Source organism: Panthera leo, chromosome A2, assembly GCF_018350215.1.
Source record: "Panthera leo isolate Ple1 chromosome A2, P.leo_Ple1_pat1.1, whole genome shotgun sequence".
NCBI lineage: Eukaryota > Metazoa > Chordata > Mammalia > Carnivora > Felidae > Panthera > Panthera leo.
The window spans coordinates 51,369,514-51,385,891 of NC_056680.1; the positions used below are offsets into that span (position 1 = coordinate 51,369,514).

At 46.2% G+C, this 16,378-nt stretch overlaps 1 protein-coding gene across 1 annotated transcript in view; it reads left to right on the forward strand.

Moving 5' to 3' along the window:
• Positions 1-16,378, forward strand: part of IRAK2 (interleukin 1 receptor associated kinase 2) — a 59,619-nt gene that overhangs the window by 24,370 nt on the left and 18,871 nt on the right. Inside the window, exons 3-8 of the mRNA XM_042910757.1 lie at positions 1,497-1,634; positions 7,732-7,823; positions 10,224-10,418; positions 10,502-10,566; positions 13,038-13,152; positions 15,703-15,812. Coding sequence (XP_042766691.1) covers positions 1,497-1,634; positions 7,732-7,823; positions 10,224-10,418; positions 10,502-10,566; positions 13,038-13,152; positions 15,703-15,812 — 715 coding nt within the window. The remainder of the gene's footprint in view (positions 1-1,496; positions 1,635-7,731; positions 7,824-10,223; positions 10,419-10,501; positions 10,567-13,037; positions 13,153-15,702; positions 15,813-16,378) is intronic.

The following is a 16,378-nucleotide window of genomic DNA, read 5'->3' on the forward strand; positions in this document are numbered from 1 at the left end:
AGATATAATAAAACTAAAAAAGAAAAGTGTCGATGGTTCAGAATTGTGTTCAATGAAAACTAAGATTCACATCTTACCCTCCTTATACTAAATATTTTTAAAATATAATAGCAACAAGGGGCACCTGGATGGTTGAGTCGGTTGAGCGTCAGACTTCGGCTCAGGTCATGAACTCATGGTTCGGGCGTTCGAGCCCCGTGGCGGGCTCTGTGCTGATAGCTCGGAGCCTGGGATCTGCTTTGGATTCTGTGTCTCCCTCTTTCTCTGCCCCTCCCCTGCTCACACTCTGTCTCTCTCTCAAAAATAAAATTTTAAAAAAACATTAAAAAAAATTTTTAAAAATATAATAACAACAATGAAGTTCCCATGTTTGGAGCTAAGCAGACACGTGCACTGTGTCCCTTAGTCCGCACAAAAGAGGCGAAATGTCAACCGAGCTGGGACTTGATAGAGCTTTCCATTTCAGAGCCTGAACTCTAATCAGCTCCGCTCTGCTGCTTCTTTTTCTTTTTTTTTTTTTTTTTAAAGATTTTATTATTTTTTTTAAAGTTTTTTTTTCTTTGAGTTTATTTATTCTCAGAGAGAGTGAGCATGAGTTGGGGAGAAGGAGAGAGAGAGGGAGGGAGGGAGGGAGAGAGAGAGAGAGAGAGAGGGAGGGAGGGAGGGAGGGAGGGAGGGAGAGAGAGAGAGAGAGAGAGAGAGAGAGAGAGAGAGAGAAAGATATTCACAAGCAGGCTCCATACACTGTCAGCGATGTGGGGCTTCATCTTATGAACCGCGAGATCATGACCTGAGCCGAAGTCGGCCACCCAACCGACTGAGCCACCCAGGCGCCCCTGTTTCCTCATTTCTAACCTGATGAAATGCAAACAGCTTGTGGGAATCAGAAGCATGCCCCTGGCACTCTTGGTGCTCAGTGGATGTAGTCTCTGTTTGCAGGGCTCCCACCTGTGAGACAGGGAAGGATGCACATGATTCCACTGTGTGTGGAAGGGGAACTGTAGGACTGCCAGACTTGTGTATTTAGGGGCTCAACTAGGCACTTGGTGAGGTGAATATCTTTAATTTCCTCACGTGTTCAGGGGAACGTACAGTCTATAAAGCCCTTTCACGTCTATGTTCCCATTTCCTTCCTCTCAACAGCCCTGTGAGGTAGGCAAGCAGGCACGATTGTTATTATCCTCTCCATTTTATAGGTGAGGAAACAGGCTCAGAGAAGGAGAGTGCCTTGTCCAAGGTCACACAGCTGGCAGGGTTGGAAGCCTGTTTTGTGTGACTCAGTGTCAGAGCTGGACTGATCACAGGAGATTGTTGTCTCCCCCCATTACTTTCCTGGGGAGGCTGAGACCCAGGAGGCAAAGAACCCAACGGGGCCCAGTGAATTCTAGGGAGAGCCCGGAATAGACCCCAGCTCTCTGACTTCTAGACCCAGCGACTTGGTGGCTACCCCACTTCATGGAGTAATACTAACTTTCTTTCTTTTCACCTTGTTTCAGGGAAACCAGTTCCTGAAATCAAATCCTCTTTCCCGGATGCTGTGAAGCCGGGAAGACCTTTGGCAGCTTCTGTAAGAAACACTGAAGATGAACAGGGAAAGGGGCAGTCTATGAGGCCAGCCGCCTTGCCAGGCCCGGGTATTTTAAATTAAAATTTTAATTTGGAGTAAATGTATCTATAAGGATTTTCAACTCAGCATATAATAGCAAAAAATTGGGGCACCAGGCAGGCTCAGTCTGTTAAGTGTCCAACTTCAGCTCAGGTCATGATCTCATGGTTCACAAGTTTGAGCCCTGCATCGGGCTCTGTGCTGACAGCTCAGAGTCTGGAGCCTCCTTCAGATTTTGTGTGTGTCTCTCTCTCTCTCTCTCTCTCTCTCTGCCCCTCCCCCACTCACAGTCTGTCTCTCTCATTCTCTCAAAAATAAATAAAAACATTAAATTTTTTAAAATAAAAAAATAGCAAAAAATTGGAAACAACCATGGGGATGGTAAAATTAATGACAGTCGGTCATAACAATACAATACTGTTAAAAATGATGTAGATATTTTTACATATGTGGAAACATGCTCATAATATATTGAATTAAAACAGCTAAAAAAGTCAAATGACAGAACATATACCGTTTATTATCACTTTTATAGAAAGAAAGAAATAACTCTGTAATTGAGGGCTCTCTATGTGTCGGACATTGTTCGGAGCACTTCAGAGATGCTGACTTATTTAATCCTCAGCTGTCCAAGTTAGGTATTTTGATTATCCCCATTTCACAGATGAGGAAACTGAAGCACAGAGAGGTTGAACAGCCTGCCGAGGTCAAATGCTTTGGGGCCCAGGTATTTTACCTATGGTTTTACAAGTCCCCAGCATGGGCTGATCCTGCTGCTGGCTCCGGCTGGGAGCCCGATGACCTCTCTGTCCGTTCTCCACAGGCCGCCTTACCCTCACAGCTGTGCGCTGAGGGCACTGATGGGAGCTGCCTGCCCCCACTCCCCCACCTTTCTCCCTAGTACCAGCCTGCCGCTTTGTGCTTAAAACATTCTTTTTAATGTTTATGTATTTTTCTGAGAGAGAGACAGAGTGTGAGCAGGGGAGGGGCAGAGAGAGGGAGACTTAGACTCTGAAGCAGGCTCCAGGCTCCGAGCTGTCAGCACAGAGCCCAACGCGGGGGCTCGAACGCCCACGAACTGTGAGATCACGACTTGCGCCAAAGTCAGATGCTTAACCGACTGAGCCACCTAGGTGCCCTGCTGCTTTGTTCTATAGCACCTGAGGCACTGAAAGGAAAAGTGATTTGCTCAAGGTCACACAAGTAGAAAGCATGTGAGCAGTGTGATTTAAATGCCCCTGTCCCTAACCACCGCACACACCGCTATCCCCAAGCCTCTCAGACCGCTTGTGCCCATGGAAGGGTTCAGGAACAGTTTGCCAAATGATGGAAGGACTCAGCCAGTGGATGACTTCCCCGGGGGGTGGGGGTGGGGCCACTGCATACATCCATGTGTCCATTCTCACCACCCCTCCCTGGGGGCCTGGCCTCCCTTCTGCTCTTCTGTGAGCTGAAGTTCCCAAATCCATGAAATCTCAGTTCATCGATGCTGTTCCTGAAGCCAGAGTCAGCATTGGCTGGGAGGAGCATGCCTGGGGTTTTGTACAGAGCTGTATTTGAGTCCCACCTCTCCCTTTCTAGCAGGAGAATTACATAGCTTCTCTGTACCTCGGCTTCTTCATCTAAAAAAGTGGGCACAATAGTGAAAGCCTATGGCATCGTGTTGTAGTAAGGAATCAAATACCTCAGTGTTGCTACCATGTAAGCGTTTATTAAATGTCAGTTAATATTAACAGCATTCTGGGCACCCCAGATAGGTTGAAGCTGGGAAAATAATTCTGGCGCAGGAAGTCTGAATTGTTAATTGTAGCTAAAGATAAAAACAAGCAAAAACAAGTGCAGAACTTTGAGCAGCAGTTAGAGATAAGGGGAAATGGTCCTAAAGCAAATGTGAAAGTGGTTGATGGCCAGAGGAAAGAGTGATAGTAAAAGAGGGAAATTCTAGGGGACTGCTGGTCCAGATGGAGGAGGTGATGGGGGTTGCAGTTTCTTCTGGTATTCCTTACCTGGGCTACTGTAGAAACCAGCCTCATCTGGAGAGACCTTTGCACTGTTCAATCTCTTAAATGGCCCTCGGGAGCACATGTGCCCCCGCAAGGGGAGATGATAAACACAATCTACAGACAGAGAGGGGAAGCCAGTGGTCTATCTTTGCCCAAACTAAAAATAATCATTAATTTCATCAGTGACCCAAACCTTGTCTTCTCTTGGGAAAACCCTAAGGTTCCATTGGGCCCCAGATTTCAACATGACTGATTATCTTGTTGGGGTGGAAAATATGGAGGTGGTGGCGGGGGAGGACAGAGATGGGTGGTGACAAAGGCGCCCTTCTGTGTGGGAGACGCTGGCCCAGGAACTTCTGGTGCCCCACTGAGTTGTAACCCAGGGACGTGGGGGCTCTGGCTGCTCCCCACACCCCCCAACCCTGGACAGCTGGGGAAGGATGCCGAACCTATTGAAGCTTCATGGCTGTGAAAGTGGCAGGACCAGGATCCAGCCCAGGCCAGTTGTCCCGGAACCCACGAGGTAACCCGTCTGTGCCGGCTGCCTTGTGGGTGGAAAGGAAAGGGGGAAGAGACATGGAGGAGAAAAGTACGTGAGCAGCCCATTAAACAGATTCAGAGACAAGGGCTTTAGTAGCTTGAAATACTGTCACAAAGCCTTAGCTGTAGGAGAGGCCATTGGGTTCTCAGTCAGCATCTCTTATCCTGCACGTATTTTTACCACGTTTGGTACTCCCCGTGTGCCAGTGACGGAGCTTGTGTTTTGTAACTGTCATCTTGTTTATTTAGTCTGGACGAGAACTCTACAAGGAATGGGCTTTTATTGCTCTTTTTACATTTTATTTATTTATTTAAAAAAATTGTTTTTAATGTTTATTTATTTTTGAGACAGGGAGAGACAGCATGAACGGGGGAGGGTCAGAGAGAGAGGGAGACACAGAATCCGAAGCAGGCTCCAGGCTCTGAGCTGTCAGCACAGAGCCCGACGCGGGGCTCGAACTCACGGACCGCGAGATCATGACCTGAGCCGAAGTCAGACACTTCACCGACTGAGCCACTTTCTCTTTTCACATTTGAGAAAGCCCAAAGAAATGAAGCACAAGTCACCCAAGTGCAAATCTTACTAAGGAAGGAGCCAGGACTTGAGCCCATTTCTCTCTGATGCCAACAAAGCAGACGGGGAAGCTGTAGAGGCCACTCTACTGCCAGCCACAGGGCCGGATGCAGAAAACCCCCAATCAGATATAGCACCACTCTGACATTCTGTCCTCATGCCTTCAGTGACACAACTCAGAAGGACAAGATTCAGGGTATTCTTCTTAGGGAAGCAGACATGCCAGAAAGATTTCTGTAGGATTTTTTTTTTTTTTCTTCCAGTAAACGTTTGGCACATGGAGGGTTAGTGATTTGGAAATGACCTGTGTGAAGATGAGTGTCTTCCTGGACCCAGTGCTTCCCCCATGCATTTACAAAGCAAGGGCTGGCTATTCTCTGATTTGTCCACCTTGTGGTGTTGGCTCATATCCCATTCTGTTTTCCCTACAAACCACAGGGATAAATAGCCACTCCTCCAACTAGTAGCCCTCAGATGTCACGAGGTCAGACCTCAGTGACCACCCTCCCAACCCAAGAGGCCTAGTACAGCCTTCAGGTGAACCCCAGGCATCAAGCCAGACCAGAAGGTCATGGTTTATCTGAGGCCAGTACTGGCCCGGGAGTCACCGGGCAAAGGGAGAGGAAGAGGGACCATGTGTGCAGTGAGAGCCCCTGTCGTGAGGCAAGCTCTGGGCTGGGGACAGGACAGAATTTGAGGGAAGAACCGGGAGGGAAATGGAGTGGCCTGGAGCAGCCTAGAGCAGCGGTCCCCCAGGGTGTGGAGCCTGGCTCCCCAGTGGTACCAGAGAGCATGCGTGTTAGAAAAGATGTATATCTCATGCACAAAAAACTAGGGGTTTCAAAGCTAAATACATAATATGTGAATTAAAGGGGATTGAAAGAAAAACATCAAGTAACTCACAGGGGAGGCGGCACAGAGACATGGCCAACAGTTAAGAGATGGATGAACATGACCACAGTCTGGGGGACACAGGCCAAGGGTACTGAGCCAAGGCCAAGAGCAGGCAGGGGCATGGGTAGAGGCAGCGGTGGCAGGGAGCCTTACTCCAAGGCAGGGTCCCTGGGCCTGCCAGCAGAGGCCTACATTGGACTAGGTCACCTGAGAAGCAGGAAGATTTTCACCGGACAGGGGCGTCTGGATGGCTCAGTCTGTTAAGTGACTGACTCTTGATTTTAGCCCAGGTCATGATCTCACGGTTTGGAGATCAAGCCCCATGTTGGGCTCTACTTGGGATCCTCTCTCCCTCTCTCTTTGCTCCTCCCCTACTGTGTGTGCACTTTCTCTCTCTCTCAAAATAAATAAATAAACATTAAAAAAAGAGAAAGATTTTCACAGGACAAATGCCTGAGAGAAAATGGAGAAGGTAGGTGCTGGGCAAGGCTGGGAGAGACTTGGGGCCCAAGGGAAGGAGAGAGGGTGGGAAGTTTGGGTGGGAGTGTCTAAGGCAGGCCTACCTGGTGTCTTTAGGGAGATCAGGACCCTGGGTCTCCCCTTAATCTCCCCTCCACAGTCATTTACTGGGGGGAGCAGCCCATGGGAAGCACAGGGGAATGTGGGGGATTGATTTGAGAGGGCGGCAGGTCTCTCGGTCAGCTGCCTAGAAGTAGCAGCTGGTCTAGAACAGCAGCCCCAGGGAGAGAGGCTTAGGATGCACCTCCTCTTGGGCCTTGTGGGGATAAAAGATCCTCAGCTTGCATTACGTGAGCTTTGTTTTATCAGCTGCCTGGGTTAATAGTTTAGCGAGCCTGATACTAGTTTCAGCATGGTGCCCTTTTCAGTCTTCTGAATTAAATTTTTTTATGGTCAAAGTTCCAGATTAATCACTCATTTCCTGATGTTGTAAACCAGAAATACCTGAAGCAAGTGGATTGGGCCAGCAACCCTGGGGTCAAGGCCAGGTTCCCTTGGAGGGCTGGCCCCAGGTTACTCAGAGACCATCCTAGCCATGGGGCCGCTGGGTATTTCCACATGGGGACATCTGAAGCTCCTGGCTTCTGGCTGAGGCCTGCTTCTGCATTGATCAGCCACCGCAGCCTGTCTCATGCCTAGCTTGCACCTGCTCTAGTTCATCTGACTCCAGACTGCTTTGTTAGTGTTCAGGTTAATCTTTTGGCGGAGGCTGGTGGGGAAATGTCACCTCTTTAACCTGGCTTTTACTGGACCCCAAACTACACTTTAAGCCTTCTCTCTCCTGAATCTTCTTCATTTACTAAGTGGTGAAGAACATGGACTCCAGAGTCATGACTGTGTGCCCCTGGAAAGGTTGCTTAACCTCTCTCTGCCTCAGTTTCACCGTCTGTAAAGAGGAGATGGTAATGGTCCTTATCTCCTAGGACTGTCTTGAGGTTTAGATGACGTGACAGTATTCGCTAGTTAAGCTTGCCTGGAATATTTTCTGCATGCCTGTGCTTCCCTGCTGTCATACCTCCACTCAGCCAGTCTCACTCCCTCAATGCCTTCTGACCTCATAAGCACTTTTCGAAAACATTTCCCCATCTTTCAAGGTCAAATGCTCCTTCCTCTGTGAAACCTTCCTTGGCCTCCCAAACTGCTTTGGTGGCCTCTCCTGCCTCTGCCCTTGGGAGGCTGGTTATTGACATGACTGCTGCAATGGAGTTTATTGGAAGGAGGGCTCCCTAGCTAATCACCTCTGTGTCTTTCACTATTCCTTGTGTGGGAGGTGGGGCGGAGTAGGGCTTGGAAGTCACACGGATCTTCGTTGGAAACCTGGCTCTGCCACTTCATTGGCTGTGTGCCCCTGAGCACGTAGCCACCTCCTGCGCCTCCATTTCTCCACCCATCAACTGGGAATCACATAGAACCAACCCTGGGGCTGTGGTAGAGCTTCACTGAGGTAACTTGTAAGGAGTGTGTGGGCTGGCCCCTGGGGGTGTCAGAAAGTAGCAGTTGTCATTTGGGACACAAATGTGTGTTTGTGGAGTGAATGAGAACCTGGTTTGGTGTGGGAACTGGTTGAGGACCCCTCCTGTCTTCCTCCTTTCCAGGGCCTGCTCCAGCCCGAGCCAACCTCCTGCCTCCTTCCGAAGATGCCCCTCATTCCTTAAAAACCAACTTTCCTGTTTCATCTGATTCAAAGGTAAATCTTCCTCACCCCCAGGTGCTACCTCCCCAGCTTGTGGCTCTCACTCAAAAACCCAATGTATAGGGGTGCCTAAGTGGCTCAGGTCATGATCTCAAGGCTTGTGGGTTCGAGCCTCACTTTGGGCTCTGTGCTGGCAGCTCAGAGCCTGGAGCCTGCTTTGGATTCTGTGTCTCCCTCTGTCTCTGCTCCTCCCCCACTCACACTCTATCTCTCTCTCTCCTTAAAAAAATAAACAAACATTAAAAATTTTTTTTAAAAAGAGAATGTATTGGGGTGCCTGGCTGGCTCAGTGTGTTGAGTGTGCAGCTCTTGATCTCAGGGTAGTAAGTTCAAGCCTCATGTTGGGTGTAGAGATGACGTAAATAAGCTTAAAAAAAAAAAAAAAAAGCAATGTATTTACTTCCTTGGATCAGTCTAGGCTCTAGTGGTTAGGGGGATGGGGAGAAAGTAGACTCGTGGAATTATTCCAAGCTTCTAAGATTCTACATGCAGGCTGTCAGTGCAGCTGGGTGCTGGGGGTTGGGGGTGACTGAAGAGGGTTCATTTCAGTGAATACATGTAGTTCTTTTTTAATTTTTTTTTTTTAACGTCTATTTATTTTTGAGACAGGGAGAGACAGAGCATGAATGGGGGAGGGTCAGAGAGAGAGGGAGACACAGAATCTGAAACAGGCTCCAGGCTCTGAGCTGTCAGCACAGAGGCCGACACGGGGCTTGAACTCACGGACTGTGAGATCATGACCTGAGCCGAAGCCGGATGCCTAACCGACTGAGCCACCCAGGCGCCCCAGTGAATACATGTTTTTAATGAGCTTTTCCATTATTTCTGTTTAAATGAGGGCTGATACATGGCATCTTTTTCCCCCTCACAATATGTAAGTAATGTTACATTTATACTAAGTCATTTGCTTACAAACCACCTCTCTTCTAACCTTTTTTTCAGCCCAGTATATGTCTGAGTTACCCTGAATATTCAGTGTCTTGGGTCCAGGGCCACGTATGACTTTTGTGGGTGTTTAGGCACTTTTGCCTTCCTAGGCCTTTTCCTTCCTTTGTTAAAAAAAATAAAATAAGATTTTTTTTAATGTTTATTTATTTTTGAGAGAGAGAGACAGACAGAGTGTGAGTGGGGGAGGGGCAGAGAGCGTGGGAGACACAGAATCTGAAGCGGGCTCCAGGCTCTGAGCTGTCGGCACAGCGCCCGTCGTGGTGCTTGAGCTCACAAACTGCGAGATCATGACCTGAGCAGAAGTTAGACGCATAACCGACTGAGCTACCCAAGCGCCCCTAAAGATTATATTTTATTTTATATTTTTCTTTTTCTTTTTCTTTTTTTTAATTTTTTTTAACGTTTATTTATTTTTGAGACAGAGAGAGACAGAGCATGAACGGGGGAGGGTCACAGAGAGAGGGAGACACAGAATCTGAAACAGGCTCCAGGCTCTGAGCTGTCAGCACAGAGCCCGACGCAGGGCTCCAACCCACGGACCGTGAGATCATGACCGGAGCCAAAGTCGGACACTTAACCGACCGAGCCACCCAGGCGCCCCTAAAGATTATATTTTAAAATTGCATCGGCACAAAGATGAACACAATCCAAACTGGATTAAAAATTAAAAACATTTTCTTTGACTCTAAAAGTTCATTTTTGCTCTTCTGACTTTAAAGTAAATCAAAACATTTTGGTGGGCCTCTACAGCTGTCCTGGGCAGGGTGCCTGGCGGAGAAGCCAGTGCTTTGTGGGTCTGGTTAATGAAGCTCTTCCATAAAGAAGATGGGCACTGAAGCATGTGTTTTTAAATAATAATTTTCAAAGATAGTGTAATAATTGGGTGAATGATCATGGTATAATGTTAAATGAAAACACCAGAAATCAAAACTAGGAGTATGGCATGATCCCAATTTAAAAAATAAATCTGTACATCTACTTTATAAGAACTATCTTCAACATTAATAGCAGTTCAGTGGATAATGGGATCATGGATGATTTTTTTCCCTTCCAATTTTCTAAAACTGTAAGAGCAGATACAGCTTTAAAAAAAAGTTAACTTTCTGTGCATCTATTTTTTTAAATGTTTTATTTGTTTTTGAGAGAGAGACACACACACCAATAAATAACTACTACTGCGTTCGCATTTTGATATATTTTCTTTAATCTTTTCTGTATTCATATATGTGTGTGAATAAACACATTTAATAAATATAAATTTATTTATATTAAGCACGAGCTCAGCCATTGATCAGCTGTGTGACCTCATCTCAGCTCTCTGACCTCCTTGGTTCTCACCTTTGTAAACTGGGGAAAAAATAAAAACCCCCAATCATGTGCCAGGGACAATAATATTTTCCACATTAATTCCATATTAAATTCCATCTCTCCTCTCTGCATTCCTAGGACGTTAGCGTCTCCATTCCTAAGCAGGAAACACTTTTGAGTATGGCTGAAGACAGTCTTTTCTGGAGTGAGGCAGACGTGGTCCAGGCAACTGATAACTTCAACCAAAGCCACAAAATCAGTGAGGGGACCTTTGCCGACATCTACAAAGGGCAAAGGCATGGCACGCCATTCGTCTTCAAGAAGCTCAGAGAGGCGAGCGCTTCTTTGTTTCTAGTAAGGGGTGGAGCCTGTATGGGTGAGGCTGAATTTTCATGTTTCATTGTCTTTTCCCACAGGTGGCCTACTCAGGTCCGGGATCTATCGAAAAATTCTTCCAGGCAGAGGTACAAGTTTGTCATAGGTAAGCCCCCCCTTTGGAAATACTTTGTTTAATAACGATGACAACTAACCCTTATATAGTGCTTTCTGTGTGCCAGGCATGTCTTAAGTATTACACATCTAAAAATTCACTTAATCCTCACGAGAACCTTGTAATGGAGCTGCTGTTATCAGCATTATTTTACACAGGGGCAAATTGAGGCCCAGGGAGATTAAGTGTCTTATTCAAGATTCCACAGCTAGTAAATGGCTGCATAGTCCATGCTTTTTCTATGTAGCAACTATATGCATAGATTAGACTTATCACACAACCTTGGTTCACTTGGTCCAGCTCGTTCCTTTCATTTTTTGAGATGGGCAGAAACTGACGGTTTCTAACTCCAATGGCAAATCCATCTTAAAACTGTATCGCTCCAGAGCAGGAATTGGCAAACGATGACTGATGGGCTAGATCTGGCCGTGCCTGTGTTTGTCTGGTCTGATTGCTAAGAATGGGTTCTCCATTTTCGAATGGTTGAAAAAAAGAAAAAGAAGAATATGTCATGGCACATGAAAAGTACATGAAGTTGAGATTTTGGTGTCCATAATAAAGTTGTACTGGGACACAGCCACACTTACCTATTTCTGTATTCTCTGTGGCTGTTTTTGTATGATAGAGTATAGCTGAGTAATTGCAACAGAGACCATATGGCCTATAAAGTCTAAAATATTTACTATCTAGCCTTTTACAGAGATATTTTGCTGACCTCTAGTCTTGAACAATAAAGGCCTTCAAAAGTCATCCTGAAACCTGCTCCTTTTACAGATGGGAAACTGAGGCTGAGAAGTGAAGTGAGCCTGCCTGTCACAGAGCTGGGTGGGGATTGGGAAAGAAAAGGGGAAGGACCTAGGAAGACTCATTCTGGCTCTGCCGTCACTGATGAATTTAACAAATGCGTATTGGGCACCTGTCATGCTCTGGATGCCAGCTGTCATTCAACCTTGGCAAGTCACTGTCGGGGTTTCCTCTGCCAATGTGTAGCCTTGGGCGAGTAATGCATGATTACTGGAGAGTATTTTAAGAAATAAGGAAAATCAGGGGCGCCTGGCTGGCTTAGTTGGTAGAGCACACGACTCTTAATCTCAGGGTCGTGAGTTCAAGCCCCACGTTGGGTGCAGAGCCTACTTAAAGGAAAGAAAAAAAGAAAATCAGAAATAAGGAAACAGAAATCACCTGTTTTCCATAGCATCTATAAATAACTACTACTGTGTTCGTAATTTGATATATTTTCTTTAATCTTTTCTGTACTCATATATGTGTGTGAATAAACACATTTAATAAATATAAAATATTTAATAAATAAATAAAAACATTTAATAAAAGATGAAAGTATAATTCCCCTTCCCATTTTGGCAAAGTGCTTTTCTTGAGTTGGCAGATACTCCTTCACTGAGTGGGCAAATGTTGAGTTGTCAAGACCCTTTTTTGGCTCTAGAGAGTACAGTTGTGAAGAATACACAGCCCCTGCCTTGGGGAAGTTTAGGGTCTGGAAGGGACTGAGTGTAAATGACTCTCATGAGTGTGAAACGTGCAGTAGCATGGCCTGGGGAAGTGGGGGAGGGCAGAGGGATTGGATAGGAGGCCATTACAATAGTCCTGTGGAGTATCCATCAGGGCCTAACTCAAGGCAGAGGAGGGAGGAATGAAGGGGACAGTTGGAAAGCTATTTATGATGGTGAATGCTGACTAATTAGATAGGGAGGTAGGAGGGTTTCCACGAAACTGGATGGATAGTGGTGCCCTTTGCTGAGATAATAACCGTGGGCATGGAAGCAGGTTTGGGACTTGTTGAGTCTAGACTGCTAATCTGCAGCATCGGAATGCAATTAGACATTCAGGTCTGGACCTTAGGGACGGGCTGAAATGAGAGACGTTGGGACATTCCTGATACAGGTGGGAGATCCCTGGAGACACAGCTTATCAAACAAGATGATGAGCTGGGGATACTTACGCTTCAGAGGAAGGCAAAGGAGAAGGGTCTTAGGGAAAAAGGCCATGAAAGAACAGTCAGAGAGGTAGGAAGAGGGTCAGGAGGGAATAGTGACTCAGAACCCAGCAGAAGAGGATTTCAGGAAGAACCCAGTCCTGGGAGTCAAACAGACCTGCGGTCTGATCCTGGCTTCACTGCTTGCTGGTTGTGACTATGAGCCAGTTCCTTGACCTCTCAGCCTCTGTTTCCAGAAGATGGGGTGGTTAAGATGTTATGTGCTACCAAGCAGTGAGGCAGGATAAGCTTGAGCTCCTTGACTTCAAGCTTGTTGAAGGCAGGTAGTTTTCATCTCTCTACCCTGATGCTCAACCCTCAGGGGTCACAGCATTTGGTACCTGGGAAGCCACTGGTGGCCTCTGAGGGGTAGCGGGGGCAGAAGAGGGGTGGGAGGTGAGGAAGTGGAGCAGTCTTTAGTTATTCTTTCTGTCTGACTCCTCATCTCTGCACTAATTCCTGATTTCAGATGCTGCCACCCCAACGTCTTACCTTTGCTGGGCTTCTGCACCGGAAATCAGTTTTACAGCTTGATCTACCCATATATGGCAAATGGTTCTTTACAGGACAGACTCCAGGGTCAGGTAAGGGGCTGGATCATGGTCAGAGAACAGGACCAGGTAGCATCTAGGTAGGGACTCAGGGTTTAAGGACTTCCAGATGGGAGAGGGGCCATCCAGAGAGAATTTAGGTTGGGGTAGATAAGATCTGGCTAAACATCTTCAGATAAAAGCCTATACAAATTATTTGACAAGAGGCATTTCATTTAAGTCAAGAGCAAGACAAAGGTATCCCATAGCACTCATTTTATTTAACATTGTTCTGGGGGTGCTAGTCAATGCAATAGGACAAGAAAAATAATTAAGAGATACAGAGTATGGGAGAAGAGGAAGCAGATTTTTATTTGCTGAGAATGCTATTCTATTTTTTTTGAAAGCTTCCAAGATTATTCAAAAAATTTTAGAAAACTATATAAGATTAAATAAGAAAATATTAATTTATATGAGAAAATAAAAATTTAGCCACTTTGCTTATTAATAAAAATGCAAAAATCAACAGTATTAGCCAACAGCACACCTGTGCAACTTACAATAGCGTCTCAGGTATAGCACTCTGTTCTTTTTTTATTTTATTTTATTTTTTATTTTTTAACATTTACATCCAAATTAGTTAGCATATAGTGAAACAATGATTTCAGGAGTTGATTCCTTAATGCCCCTTACCCATTTAGCCCATCCCCCCTCCCACAACCCCTCCAGCAACCCTCAGTTTGTTCTCCATATTTTTTAGTCTGTTTTGTCCCCCTCCCTGTTTTTATATTATTTTTGTTTCCCTTCCCTTATGTTCATCTGTTTTGTCTCTTAAAGTCCTCATATGAGTGAAGTCATATGATTTGTGTCTTTCTCTGACTGACTCATTTCACTTAGCATAATACCCTCCAGTTCCATCCACATAGTTGCAAATGGCAAGATTTCAGAGAATGCTATTCTATTATATATTTGCTTCCATATTTATGGACTATCTCTGGAAAGATACAAAAAAACTGGTGTCTTGGCTACCTCTGAGGAAGTGAGCTAGGTAGCTGGGGCATGGGACAGGGGGAGAAACTTTTACTACATACCCTTTGTGCCTTTCACATATTATGTGAGCATCATACCTACTAAAATTACAGTTTTAACAACAAACAAACCTCCTTCCCGTCAAATCTTCAAATAGGAGGAAATTTTATTCCACAGGAGATTACTGCTTTCCTTAACAGAGACCAGACAAAGCAATTATTTGTGATATAATAATGATCATTAGCTTTATTGTGCTCTTGCTGTGTTCAAGACACCATGATAAAGGCTTCTCCTTCAGGCCTTGCCACAACCCAAGAGGTATCTCCCATTTTCTAAAAGAGGAGTCTTTGGGGCTCCTGGGTGGCTCAGTCAGCTGAGTGTCTGACTTCAGCTCAGTTTGTGATCTCATGGCTTGTGAGTTCAAGCCCTGCATTGGGCTTGTTGCTACAGTGCGGAACTTGCTTTGGATCTTCTGTCCTCTCTCTCTCAGCACCCCCCTTCTCTCTCTCTTTCTCTCTCTCAAAACCAAATAAACCTTGAAGAAATTGAAAAGAGGAGTCTCTGGCATAGAGAGGCAAAGTGTCTTGCCCAGAGGAACAAAGCTGACAAGTGTCAGAGCCGGAATTTAAACAGGGTTCATGTGGCTCTAAACTTCAGAGGTTTTGAGGAGAAACCTGTTAGCAAGGCCAGTTCTTACAGGATGTGGGACCCAAGACGAGACTTGAAAAGTAAGTAGTGACTTAGCCTGGACTTCCAGTCTTAGAACAACTGTGGCAGTGCCTGGGGATGGTGGGGGCTTTAGCTCACCCCACAATCCCCATCAGCCCTTGTGAGGTCTCCCTAAATACACATAAAGTTGGTGTAAGGCCCATATGCTTGGTGAGCTAACACAAGCTCCGTAGCTCCTCTCCCAGCCATCCCCTCCTAGAGGAAAATTCCAGAGTTTACCACTCTATAGTCATGATAAAAATAGCTGTAGTTTATTGAGCACCCACTGTGTGGCAGGCACTATGCTAGGGGCATACCATATATTCCTACACCATATCCTCCTTTGAATCCTTAGAGCAATCCCAAAGCATAGGGGTTTAACATTTAATAACATTTCCATTTTATAACTGAAGAAACCGAGGCTCAGAGACGTTGAGTGTCTTTTCCAAAGTCACACAGCTAGTGCGTGTCTGAGCTGGGATTTACATCTGGATCTTCTCATGTTAAAGCTGGTACCCTGCCAGTATTCCATGCTGGCCAAACCCTGTTGCAGAGGAAGTGAAGGTCTGGAGGAGAGACAGGAGCTCGTTGGGACTTTAAAAAGACACAGGCATAGGGGCACCTGGGTGGCTCAGTCAGTTAAGCATCTGACTTTGGCTCAGGTCACGGTCTCACAGTTTGCGAGTTTGAGCCCCGCGTCGGGCTCTGTGCTGACAGCTCAGAGCCTGGAGCCTGCTTCAGATTCTGTGTCTCCCTCTCTCTCTATCCCTCCCCGACTAGTGCTCTGTCTCTCAAAAGTAAATAAATGTATATAAAAAATAAAAAGACACAGGTGTGACTCTTTCTCCTCTTTTTTCCTTTACTTAGGGTGGCTCGGACCCCCTCCTCTGGCCCCAGCGTGCCAGCATCTGCTCTGGGCTGCTTCATGCTGTGGAGCACCTGCACAGCCTGGAGATCATCCACGGCAATATCAAGAGGTGAGAGAGGTGGGCCGCACCCTGCTGACTACCTGTGCTGCGGGGACAAGACAGCACACGTTCTTGTGTCCCTTCCTCTCCCCCCACCCCCACCTCTTTTCTCTGTGGCTCTCTCTCCCCATCTCACCTCCCTTGGGTCTCTTCTGTCTTTCTTTGTTACTGTCTCAAAAATCAGCGTCTGCTGTCCTCACGAACTACCCGTCTGTCACCCCGTCTTTTTGAGCTGGTGTTTTCCCAGCGAGCACCTCACATGCCGATGTATTTTACTTCCAACCCAGTAGCTGGTCTGGACCTGGATTTTGAGCTTTTCACTCAGGGTCTTCTTGGAGAACTGTCCCCTGCTTGTGTATCTGTTGGCAAGAGCAACTCGTGTCAGGGAATCTTCCTGAAGGGTAGGTGTGCAACCCAGTATCTCATGCTCCCAAGAACACGAGAGACCAGTCTGGGGACTGGAAGCATGGGGAGAGATTCCAGAAGACACCAGAAAATCTGGCAAAACTGACCTCAAAACCATAGAACTCATGTTTCCTCAAAGTTCTGTGTTTGGCAAGTGGGATCCCTGTCCT